The sequence below is a fragment of the Hemitrygon akajei genome, chromosome 4 (assembly GCF_048418815.1).
Source record: "Hemitrygon akajei chromosome 4, sHemAka1.3, whole genome shotgun sequence".
In the NCBI taxonomy this organism is placed as follows: Eukaryota; Metazoa; Chordata; class Chondrichthyes; order Myliobatiformes; family Dasyatidae; genus Hemitrygon; species Hemitrygon akajei.
Window position 1 is genome coordinate 18,257,384 of NC_133127.1, and position 13,457 is coordinate 18,270,840.

Genomic DNA, 13,457 nt, shown 5'->3' on the forward strand with positions numbered 1-13,457 from the left:
TGGTTAATGTTTAAACATTTTTTTGTTGTGCTATTGTTTTCTTGCTGTTTTCTTTTGTTGTGTTGTTGTTGCTTGTGTTGCTCTACTGAGCAATGTGGGTATGCTATGTTGACCCTGGAATGTGTGGTGACATTTGCGGGCTGCCCCCAGCACATCTGTTGGCTGCTGACACAAACGACACACTTCACTGTTTGTTTCAATAAATAAATCTGAATCTGCATCAGAAATGAACTTAGCATATTTTCCATGGCATTCTGGCCCAAGGCCAAAACATTTTCAGCATAGACACTAGCTCAGTTGTCCGTCCGCATCATTTGAAGTGGCCAGCATTTGAAGCAGATATAACGAGTCAACTTTCATTAGTGGATCACTAACCAAATTAACTGGAGATATAATTTGTACTCATTTCAAGATCAAATGTTTGGTGAAATCTCCTGCAGTTCTGGTGATGCTGCCTGTCGTTCCCACTTTCCGTTGGACACTGGTTGCCAAAGGGCTCAGTTACAATATGCAATCGTGCCTCTCTGTTGCCTTGAGTGCCTCGTGCATGCTGGCAGCCGAGAGCCTCCGGTTAATGTTCCTGTACTTGCAACGCAGCAGGTTCCAGAAAGTAGTCCTCAGGTCCCGGTTAAAAAAGGCATAGATGAGTGGGTTGATGAGGGAATTGGTGTACCCCAGCCACAGCAGCGTCCGCTCCAGTCTTAGGGGCATGCAGCTGCACTCGATGCCGCAGATGAAGGGACGAGCAGCGGAGAGCAGGAAGAAGGGCAGCCAGCAGAAGGTGAAGGCTCCCACTATGATCCCCAGGGTCCGGGCTGCCTTCTGCTCCCTCTTGAAGATGGAGATGTTCTTGCGGTCGTGCTTGAGGAGCTTGGACAGGATGGCGCATTCCTCTGCGGCTTTGGACCTCCTGGTGGCATGGTGACTTCGCACATCCTCCTCCATGGTGTAGACCCCGTCCTGCTCGTACTGTCGTGGAATGCTCATGAACTTGTGCTTCTCAGCACTTTTCTTAGCAGCTTTGTATATCCGGTAATACATAATCAGCATGACAGTCATGGGAATATAAAAGGCTACGCCCGTGGAGTAGACAGTGTACCCAAAGTCTTGGCTGATGAGACACACCCTGTCCACCGTGACATTCTTGGCCCAACCAAACAATGGCGGCAGAGTTATGGATGCCGAAAGGAGCCAAACAGTTAACACCATTTTGGCCATCGACCTCCCATTCTGTCTCACCGGGTACGTCAGAGGGCGCGTTATTCCCAAGTATCTGAAACACAAAATCGAACATGAGAAATGAGAACACGGCAAGTAAGAGTAGGCCATTTGGCCCCTTGTGTCTGTTCCACTGATTACAGCTGCTCTTTCAGTTCAATGATCTGTTCCACCATTGCTCCCAAATGCACGTAATACACACACACACAAAAATCCATTGATTCTTGTTGGAGTAAACTCAGAGACAGAGCCTCGATGGCTCTCTGCACAGAGAATTCTACAGATGAACCATGGAGAACAGATTTCTTTTCACCTCTGTCCTGTCATCCTTGGCACGTGGATGATAGAAAAATGGAGGGCTATGTGGGAGGAAAGGGTTAGATTGATCTCAGAGTAGTTTAATACGTTGGTACAACATTGTGGGCCAAAGGGTCTGTACTGTGCAGTAATGTTCTATGTTCTGCGCTGACTCCTTAACTTGAGACTAGACACTAAAACCACAAGGCACACCGGGGGAGTGCTGAAGCAAATATGATAACGGCATTTGACAGGCTGTCACTAATTGCATAAAAAAGTTGCGCCTCAGTTCTCTTTTAAATCTTTCCCCTCTCACCCTAAACCTAGTTTGAATTCCTCTATATCCTGAGGAATAGACTGTTACCATCGACTGTATCTACGTCTCCTGTGATTGGAAACACTTTTATAAAGTCCCGTTCCCCACACCCATTCTCGTTCATTCCAAGGAATAAAGACTTAGTCTGGCCAACCCCTCCTCATGACTCAGGCCCCCACGATGCCTGTCCTTAATGTCTCTCCTCGTAGATCAAAGTCTCACCACCCCCTAAACCAGATTCCAATCAGTTTTGGTTGATAACAAGCTTAATTGTTGTGGGAATAAAGCAGGAAAATTGTGTGAAAAAGATCCACCACCAGTGAATGGTGGAGCAGTCTCGATGGGCCAAATGACCTAAAGGTTAAAGGTCGCACATTGTAGCATCAAAACAAACAGTGAAATGTGCTGTTTGCATCAACAACCAATATACTCCAAGGATGCCCACAATACACTAGGGTCAGTATGTTGTGGGCATGTTATGATGAAGTCCGGCACCAACATTGAACGGCCACAATATACAAACCCTGCACCAAATGTGGCCGGAAACCAGAGCATCTAGAGGAAGACCACGCGATCACAGGGAAAGCCAACAAACTCCGTATTTACAGTGGTAGTGAACCCCGAAGACTTGTAAAGCTTTATGCTAATGGCTGATATTGTGGCCTAATTCATGATAGGGTAGTGGTTAGTGCGATGCTATTACAGCTCAAGGCATCCTGGAGTTCGGAGTTCAATTCCAGCACAGTAGTTTGTACATTCTCCCTGTGATCTATGTGGGTTTCCTCCAGATGATCCACTTACCTACTACATTCCAAAGACATATCAGTTAGTAGGTTAATTGGTCATTGTAAACTGTCCTGTTATAAGGCTGTGTTTAAATAGGTGGGGCAGCTTATTGAGCCTGAAGGGCCTGTTCCATACAGAAAGAAAGAAAGAAAGAAAGAAAGAAAGAAAGAAAGAAAGAAAGAAAGAAAGAAAGAAAGAAAGAAAGAAAGAAAGAAAGAAAGAAAGAAAGAAAGAAAGAAAGAAAGAAAAAGAAAGAAAGAGATGGTTAGATAGAATGATAGATAGATAGATAGATAGATAGATAGACAGATAGATAGGGTCCTATATATATCTTATGGTCATTCCGCAACCAAATTTTAACCTGAGAAACAGCAGCAAACCTTGCTATAAGGAAGTTGAACCTGGTCTAAGTGACATTCTCACAGGAATAACCTGCTCACCAATGCCTAGATTGGGTTTGATCATCAATACTCGCTCCAGATTTCATCACAGTCCTGGGTCAAGCATGAAACAGAAGGCCTGAGATCCAGAGCTGGAATGAGATTGAGACCCCATGACACCAAGGCAGCATTTGACCAAGAGTAGCATCCATGTTTCCTGGTAAAGCTGAAGGGGAAAAATCTCCAACACTCCTCACACAAGCAAAGATGTCCGTGGGGGCCAGAGGTCAGGTCAACATGCAGATTTCCTCAGGGCAGGGTCCCAAACATCTTCAAGTGCTGCATCAGTGACCTTCCTTCCATCACAAATAAATGAGGATATGTGCTGATGATCTCACAATCTTTAATTTTGGTTCTGTCTCCTCAGTTAATTAAAGGGACTGTGACAGCCTGCAAAAAGCCCCAGGAGACATTCATCCAGTGACCAGATCCAACTTTGCTTTCTCCCCAAAATCAGAATCAGAATCAGGTATATTATCACTGATATAAGAAATGTGTTGTTTTGTGGCAGCAGTACATAAAAATTTTTAAGTTACAATACAAAAAAAAGAGAGATAGTACAAAAGAGGGATAGTCATGAGAAGAGGGCACGTCCAGGATGGTGATGGACATCTGAAACCATTTTTCTAATCGTATTTCTTCCTTAAAATGATCAACTGTATATATAATTGTAAACAGTGCATTCACACTCCTTAAATTTTAGCCATTGCTTGCTGTTTATATAAAATTCAATCATATTGCTATAGCAACTTATCTTCCCTGAAGCTTCCTAAGTGCCAGATTATCAATTAAATATTTCTCATTGCCCAAGACAAGATCAAAAATATTTTGTGCTATGAGAATACTCATCTCCTACACTGCAAAAAAAGTCATCTGTATACTCAATCATGAAGGCAGGCAAGTAAGTCCATGATGAATGATTTGGGATAACATTTTCCAGTTGAAAATTCAGAGTTCTGATACCAAATGCAGTTTGTTAAATCCTCGTTCAGTCGTATTTAACTGAGTTAAGATGCACAACTGTTTTTCAGTGGAAAACAGACAGAGGAACGATCAATATTCCCCAGGGAGGCTGGCAGCCTCTCAATTTCAATTCCATCTTACAAGTGCTAAGGACAGTCTCTCATGAACTGTGCTCATTTGGAACTTCATGACTAGAGTGACTGTGAAGAAATCCATCAAGAATGTAATATTCACCACAGACAAAAAGCACAAGTTGCCAACAAGTTATCACCACAACACTGAACTAATCACTGAACACAACCTATGAACTCACTTCAAAGATTCTACAACTTGTGTTCTCTGTATTATTGATTTAATTTAAACACAAGAGATCCTGCAAATGCTGGAAATCCAAAGGAACACACTCAAGAGACTCAACAGGTCAGGCAGCATCTATGGAAATGAATAAACAGTCAACTTTTTAGGCTGAGACCCTTCATCAGGACTTCAGACTTATTTCAAGATTTAAGATACAAGATTTAAAAACTTTATTGTCATTCTAACCGTACATCAGCTCTGCAGGGCAGAATGAGACAGCGTTTCCCAGGAGCAGTGCAATCATAACATAACAAACGCAACACTAAATAATAAACATAACAATAAATAGTAAAACACAACAGCCACATGTCAGTTAAAAAAAGTTATAAGTGTCCAGTGCAAGTTAAAGTGTCCCAAGCAGAGTCAGGTAGAGCAGCTATTTAGCATTCTGACTGCCTGTGGGAGGAAGCTGTTTAGTAGCCTTGTGGTTTTAGTTTTGATGCTCCTGTAACATTTATTTATTTGTTTGTATTTTTATCTTTTTCTCAGCCCAAACTGGTAAAATCTGAGGTTTGGGAATAGCCAAACATGCTCATTTATCAATTACTAGGAACCTTTGTGGTGTTTAGTATTGTGGCTTTCTGAAGATATACATAGATATTGCTGTGGAGGTCTAATTGTTTAATACTATTGTGTAGCGACTTCAGGATGACACCAGTTGCAGATATTACTACCGGCACAATGCATACCCCATTCATGTTCCATAGTCTTTCAATTTCCTCTTTTAATTCAGCATTTTTCTGGTGTCTTTCACTTACCGATTCTGTATATTATGTGTGTTTGGAATGGCTATATCTAGTAGGTGAATTGTTCCTCCTTGTTTATCCTGTAATATTATATCTGGGCAGTTATATAGACTGTCCTATTTGTAGTAATGGAAAAATCGGAATAAAATTTGTGGGACTCCAACTCTAAAACTGGATCAGGCTTGTGTTTATTTATGATAAGGTATGTTTTCTTTTATGAGTTTGTACTCTAAAGCAAGATTTTGTTGATTGATGTTTGTCACTTGACTGTGCCTATGTAAGGAATCAGATTGTGTTAAACTGCTATAGGATCCTGTAATGTGTTGGATTATTTATTTATCTATTTGTATTTACACAGTTTGTCTTCTCTTCCAAATTGCTTGTCAGTCTTTGATTCTATTGTATTTCTTTGTTCTACTGTGAATAGCAGCAAGAAAATGAATCTCAGGGTAGTCTATGGTGACATATACATACTTTGATAATAAGTTTACTTTGAATTTTGAATTTTGCATTCTCTTTCCTCACTGTACATCAATGTACGCTGCCAGTGTTCTTTCATAAAAATCAAGAGGTATGAAACATGCAATTTCAACAAAATATGAAACCTGCAATTAGCCAAACTGTGTTAAAACACCCTAGGAAGAAACAGCATGTAACTTCTGCACTCCTTTAACAAAAGTACGTTTTTAGCTTGAGAAATTAGTATTTAGTCATTAATGCTAAGTATTAGGCATGAGTACTAGCTACCAACGGCAGACACCTCCACACATGAGGTTCCAGTGAAATCAGTTTTGATAAGGTGGCCGTGTGCTTGGATGCAGTGACCACCCTGGGTCCATCAAAAATGCTTTAGTTCAGTTTGTATGTTTTTCTTATGATTGCATGTCGCTGCTGGATACTAAGAAGATCAGGACTAACCCATCAGCAAGTTGCTCAATAGCAATAGACCATAAGACTTAGACCATAAGACATAGGAGCAGAATTAGACCATCTGGCCCATCGAGTCTGCTCCGCCATTCAATCATGGCTGATCCTGTTTTTCAAATCTTCTCCTCAACCCCAGTTCTTGGCCTTCTCCCCTAACCTTTGATGCCATGTCCAATCAAGAACCTATCAATCTCTGCCTTAAATACACACAACGACTTGGTCTCCACAGCTGCACGTGGCAACAAATTCAACAAATTCATCATCCTTTGGCTAAAGGAATTTCTCCGCATCTCTGTTTTGAATGGGCGCCACTCTATCCTGAGGCTGTGCCCTCTTGTCCTAGACTGTCCCCCCATGGGAAACTTTGTCTAGGCCTTTCAACATTCTAAAGGTTTCAATGAGATGCCCCCTCATCCTTCTGAATTCCAGCGAGTACAGACCCAGAGCAATCAGATGTTTCTCATATGATAACCCTTTCATTCCTGGTATCATCCTTGTGAACCTCCTCTGGACCCTCTCCAATGCCAGCACATCTTTTCTAAGATGAGTGGCCAAAAACTGTTCACATTACTCAAGGTGAGGTCTCACTAGTGCATTGTAAAGCCTCAGCATCATATCCTTGCTCTTGTATTCTAGATCTCTTGAAATGAATGCTAACATGGCATTTGCTTTGCTCAACACCGACTCAACCTGCAAGTTAACCTTCAGGGCGTTCCCAAGTCCCTCTACATCTCGGATTCCTGGATTTTGTCCCCATTTACAAAATAGTCCGCACATTTATTTCTACTACCAAAGTGCATGACCTTGCATTTTCCAACATTGTATTTCATTTGCCACTTTCTTGCCCATTCTCCTCATTGTCTTTCTGCATCCTATCTGTTTCCTCAACACTACCTGCCCCTTCACCAATCTTCATATCATCTGCAAACTTAGCACAAAAGCCATCTATTCCATCATCTAAATCATTTATATACAGCATAAAAAGAAGTGGTCCCAACACCGATCCATGCGGAACACTACTATTCACTGGGAGCCAACCAGAAAACAATCGTTTTATTCTCACTCACTGCCTCCTACCAATAAGCCAATGCTCTAACCATGTTAGTAACTTTCCTGTAATACCATGGCCTCTTAACTTGGTCAGTAGCCTTATGTGTGGCACCTTGCAAAAGGCCTTCTGAAAGTCCAGATATACAACATCCACTGCATCCCTTTTATCTATCCTACTTGTAATCTCCTCAAAGAATTGCAACAGGTTCATCAGGCAGGATTTTTCCTGAAGAAAACCATGCTGACTTTGTACTATCTTGTCCTATGTCACCAAGTATTCCATCATCTCATCCTTAACAATTGACTCTATTGATCCACTTACGTACTACATTCCAAAGACATATCAGTTAGTAGGTTAATTAGTCATCGTAAACTGTCCTGTTATTAGGCTGGGTTTAAATAGGTGGGCTGGCTAGGTGGTGCAGCTTGTTGAGCCTGAAGGGCCTGTTCCACACAACAGCTCCAAATACAGAAATAAATAGATAGATAGATAGATAGATAGATGGATGGATAGATCAGGTCTTATATATATATCTCTATAGACACTAACACCTTCCCAGCCACTTACAGGGTACTGCTGTTGTATTGCCGTTTGGACATTGTCTACAGTTGTGCCGAGAAGGTGCATGCTGTGAGTGATTGCCTTGGACGTTTCTATTGTGATCACCAGACCCTGTTGGATATTGGTAATGTGGAATACTGCAAGTCTGGTTCACTGGTTCCTAGATGAGATCAACGGCAGAGGAGCCTTGGTTGTGGTGAGGACTAGGCCCAGATCAAGGTCGTGGGGTTGCCTGTTGCCAGGGGTGGAGACAGCAGGGTGGTCGCTCGGTGCTGCCAAGGATGTTCACTCAGTGCTGCCCATGCTATTCACGTCATGGAAGAACAAGATGGACCAGGACAACTTTCCATCAACCTAGTAATGCTACACAGAGACTAGGGCTATATTATTATTATCTTTTCTTTTTGTGACTATGTTTTTTCTAAAATCATATCCACGTGTACAATTTGCAGTGTGCTGTGTGCTGTTGATAATGTGTTTTGCACCTTGGCCCTGGAGGAACGCAGCTTCGTTTGTCTATATTCATGTATGGCTGAAATATAATTAAGCTTGTACTTGAACTTGACTTGAATACATGAATGACTATGAAATAAGGTTTCATATCCACACTTTGGAGAATCTCCCTGATTAGTTCAATTGATTACTGGCAAAGTTAATAAATAACCTGTGGTTATTTATATCACTCCTTTAAACTTGGAAAAACTCCCATATCACTCCTTTAAACTTGAAAACTATGTAAGAATTTTTCCATTCTAAGTAAACTGTCCCATATCTATAATCAAATTTCTTGCTAAGTAATTACCATGGTTTTTGCTCTGATTAACAACTATCTTGTTTCTTCAAAGATCCTTGAGAACTGACAACTTAATTGTAAAGATTTTAATTCTATCAGAAATAATGTACTCATCAATTTTAATTATAAAAATTTTGCTGTAGTATCATTGTAGAGATCATGTTCTAGAGGGGAAACCATGTAATATTCCTCAACAATTTTTTTTAATCTGTCTTTGAGCATTTTGTCAGAGGCACAATGTGATCCAGACACAATGCAATTAAAGGAAACATTTTCTTTATGATTAATCTCCATCCGTAGCATTTTAGTTAATTTAACAATAATAATATTAAAATAATAATAACAACAATAACTCAGTCTGATTACTTACACAGGCACAGTCAAGTAACAAATTTCATTCACCAAAATCTTGCTTTAAAATACTAATTTATAAAACACACCATACCTTACTATAAATACAAGCCTGATCCAGTTTTAGAGGTAGAGTCCCACAAATCATATTACGGTTGATCTATTATTAAAGATAGGACAATCCATAATAACCATATGGATATAATATTACAGGGAAGGGCAATTTGCTTAATAGATATAGGTATCCCAAATGCACATAACATACAGAAATCAATAAGTGAAAAACACCAGAAGTATGCTGAACTAAGAGAGGAAATTGAAAGACTATGGAATATGAACGGGGTATGCATTATCCCAATAGTAATATCTACAACTGGTATCATCCCAAAGTCACTACACAATAGCATCAAACAGCAATATTGCCTACACAGCAATATTTATGTAAATCTTTAGAAAGCCACAATACTAAATACCACTAGAATCGTCTGAAAGGTCCTAGCAATTAAGAAATGAGTGTGCTTGGTTATGTCTGTACCTCAGGTTTTATCAGCTTGAACTTAAGAAAAATTAACAAAATAATAACTTATTTATCGAGCACTTTTCATAGAGATGATATAGTTCAAAGTGCATTACAATGGGATAAAGTGCAAATGAAAATAAAAGACAAAAAGATGTTAATTTTTAAAAAAGGGTAGACTAAATCGGTGTTGAACCAGCACTTAAAAGTGTCAACTGTGTCGGCATCCATATAGTATTGTATTCCACAGTTTAGGAGCATAGTTCCAAAAAGCTAACCTGCCAATGATCCTTTGGGAGAAATTTAAGAGACCAGTAGAAGAAGACTCTTGAATAGTCAGGGCCTCAAATGGTATGGGGAGAAGGCAGGGGAGAGGGATGATTGGAAAAATTGGATCAGCCCATGATGAAATGGCAGAGCAGGCTCAATGGGCTGAATGGCCTACTTCTGCTGCTATATCTTATGGTCTAAGACCTAAGAGCTTGAGCAGGATTATAAAATGAAAGTGACTCTGTGATCTACTCTGGTCCCTGACTATTAAGAGCATTAAAAACAAGTAAGAGAACTTTAGAATCATTTCTAAAAGATACAGGAAGCCAATGCTGAGTAGCTAGGATGGAAGCAAAATGCTTCCTCACCTTGGTTTTAGTTAAAGGTCTAGCAGTGGTGTTCTGAATGAGCTGAAGTTTGTCAATAGGTTGTTTTGTCACTAGGTTTTTCTTTGTATTCATGTCTCTTCCTTTCATCTCATGACTATTATCCAGCTCCAATCAATATATTAAAGAAAAACATTCCTTTTGGTTTTTGTTGGCTTTGTGTGTGACATTGCATCTGTCCCAGATTATTTTTGTCACTCTCCTTTCTGACTTTATTATTGTGTCACATGACTCACAACAAATGCTATTTCAGAGCGATCCAACAATGGAATAGCGTGTTAAAGCTAATCTGTTCTTTAGAAAGTAGCAAATGGAAGAGTTGACTTCTCATTCAGTGTCTTGACTTGAAACGTCAGCCATCCCTTTGCCTCCACAGATGCTGCCTGACCCACTGAGATCTTCCAGCAGCTTGTTCCTTGCTCCTGATTCCAGCATCCACAAACTCTTACATCTCAATGACCCAGTTCCAGGTTTCATGGTAAATTTTTTATCAAGTCCAAATATGTCACCATGGACAACCTTGAGATTTGTTATCTTGTAGGCATACACAGTAAATCCAAGAAACACGATAGAATTAATGATGGACAAACAACCAAGGTGCAAAGACAACAAACTGTGCAAACACAAAAGAGAAAAAATACGTTTTATATCAAAATAAACTTTATTCATAACACGATTTATTTATAAGAATAAACCATGAAATATATTTTCATTCTTACATTTATAGTCAATATATAGGGTTTAGACCACCTGGACAACACAAACACATATGTCAGGATGCTGTTCATCAACTATAGCTCAACATTTAATACCATCATTTCCACAATCCTGAATGAGAAGTTGCAGAACCTGGGCCTCTGTACCTACCTCTGCAATTTGATCCTTGACTTCTTAACTGGAAGACCATAATCTGTGCGGACTGGTGATAACATATCGTCCTCGTTGATGATCAACACTGACATACCTCAGGGGTGTGTGCTTAGCCCAGTGCTCTACTCTCTGTATACACATCACTGTGTGGCTAGGCATAGCTCAAATACCAACTATAAATTTGCTGATGATACAACCATTGTTGGTAGAATCTCAGGTGGTGATGAGAGGGCGTACAGGAGTGAGATATGCCAACTAGTGGAGTGATGCGGCAGCAACAACCTGGCACTCAACATCAGTAAGATGAATGAGCTAATTGTGGACTTCAGGAAGGTTAAGATGAAGGAACACATAGAAACATAGAAAACCTACAGCGCAGTAGAGGCTCTTTGGCCCATGATGTTGTGCCCAACACGTACTTACTTTGGAAATTACTTCGGGTTACCCATAGTCCTCTATTTTTCTAAGCTCCATGCACCTATCCAGGAGTCTCTTAGAAGACCCTATCGTATCCATCTCCACCACTGTTGCCGGCAGCCCATTCCACGCACTCATCACTCTCTGCGTAAAAAACTTACCTCTGACATCTCCTCTGTACCTACTTCCAAGCACCTTAAAACTGTGCCCTCTTGTGCTAGCCATTTCAGCCCTGGGAAAAAACCTCTGGCTATCCACATGATCAATGCCTCTCATCATCTTACACACCTCTATCAGGTCACCTCTCATCCTCCATCGCTCCAAGGAGAAAAGGCCAAGTTCACTCAACCTATTCTCATAGGGCATGCTCCCCAATCCAGGCAACATCCTTGTAAATCTCCTCTGCACCATTTCTATTATTTCCACATCCTTCCTGTAGTGAGCTGACCACAGTACTCCAAGTGGGATCTGACCAGGGTCCTATATGGCTGCAACAATACTTCTCAGCTCTTAAACTCAATCCCATGGTTGATGAAGGCCAATACACCGTATGCCTTCTTAACCACACAGTTAACCTGCACAGTAGCTTTTAGTGTCCTATGGACTCAGACCCCAGGATCCCTCTGTCCTCCACACCGCCAAGAGTCTTACCATTAATACTATATTCTGCCATCATATTTGACCTACCAAAATGAACAACCTCACACTTATCTCGGTTGAATTCTAACTACCACTTCTCAGCCCAGTTTTGCATCCTATCGATGTCCTGCTGTAACCTCTGACAGCCCTCCACACTATCCACAACACCTCCAACCTTTGTGTCATCAGCACTTCCATCCATCCACTTCCTCATCCAAGTCATTCATAAAAATCACGAAGAGTAGGGGTCCCAGAACAGATCCCTGAGGCACACCACTGGTCACCAACCTCCATGCAGAATATGACCCATCTACAACCACTCTTTGCCTTCTGTGGGCAAGCCAGTTCTGGATCCACAAAGCAATGGATCCCATGCCGCCTTACTTTCTCAATAAGCCTCCCATGGGTACCTTATCAAATGCCTTGTTGAAATCCATATACTGTATACTACATCTACTGCTCTACCTTCATTAATATGTTTAGTCACATCCTCAAAAAATTCAATCAGGCTTGTAAGGCATGACCTGCCTTTGACAAAGCCATGCTGACTACTCCTAATCATATTATGCCTCTCCAAATGTTCATAAATCCTGCATCTCAGGATCTTCTCCATCAACTTACCAATGTGAAGTAAGACTCATTGGTCTACAATTTCCTGGGCTATCTCTACTTCCTTTCTTGAATAAGGGAACAACATCTGCAACCCTCCAATCCTCTGGAACCTCTCCTGTCCCCATTGATCATGCAAAGATCATTGCCAGAGGCTCAGCAATCTCCTCCCTCGCCTCCCACAGTAGCCTGGGATATATTTTGTTCAGTCTCGGTGACTTATCCAACTTGATACTTTCTAAAAGCTCCAGCACATCCTCTTTCTTAATGTCTATATCGCCAAGGTCCTTTTCCATAGTGAATACTGAAGCAAAGTATTCATTAAATACCTCTGCTATCTCCTCCAGTTCCATACACACTTTTCTACTGTCACACTTGATTGGTCCTATTCTCTCACGTCTTATCCTCTTGCTCTTCACATACTTGTAGAAGGCCTTGGGGTTTTCCTTAATCCTGCTCATCAAGGCCCTCTCATGTCCCTTTTGGCTCTCCTAATTTCCTTCTTAAGCTCCTTCCTGGTGGCCTTATAATTTCCTAGATCCCTATCATTACCTAGTTTTTTTGAACCTTTTGTAAGATTTTCTTTTCTTCTTGACTGGATTTTCAACAGCCTTTGTGCACCATGGTTCCTGTACCCTACCATCCTTTCCCTGTCTCATTGGAACGTACCTGTGCAGAATGCCATGCAAATATCCCCTGAACATTTACCACATTTCTGTTGTACATTTCCCTGAGAACACCTGTTCCCAATTTAATCTTCAAAGTTCCTGCCTGATAGCTTCATATTTCTCCTTCCTCCACTTAAACACTTCCCTAACTTATCTGTTCCTATCCCTCTCCAATGCTATGGTAAAGAAGATAGAATTATGATCACTATCTCCAAAATGCTCTCCTACTGAGAGACCTGACACCTGACCAGGTTCACTTCTCAATACCAGATCAA

General features: G+C 40.9%; 1 protein-coding gene across 1 annotated transcript in view; it reads right to left on the reverse strand.

Annotated features, from left to right (window-relative positions):
• Positions 1-229: 229 nt before the first annotated feature.
• LOC140725888 (5-hydroxytryptamine receptor 7-like) overlaps positions 230-13,457 on the reverse strand; it is a 57,746-nt gene continuing 44,518 nt past the window's right edge. The window contains exon 2 of the mRNA XM_073041826.1: positions 230-1,273. Coding sequence (XP_072897927.1) covers positions 502-1,273 — 772 coding nt within the window. The 3' untranslated portion in view covers positions 230-501. The remainder of the gene's footprint in view (positions 1,274-13,457) is intronic.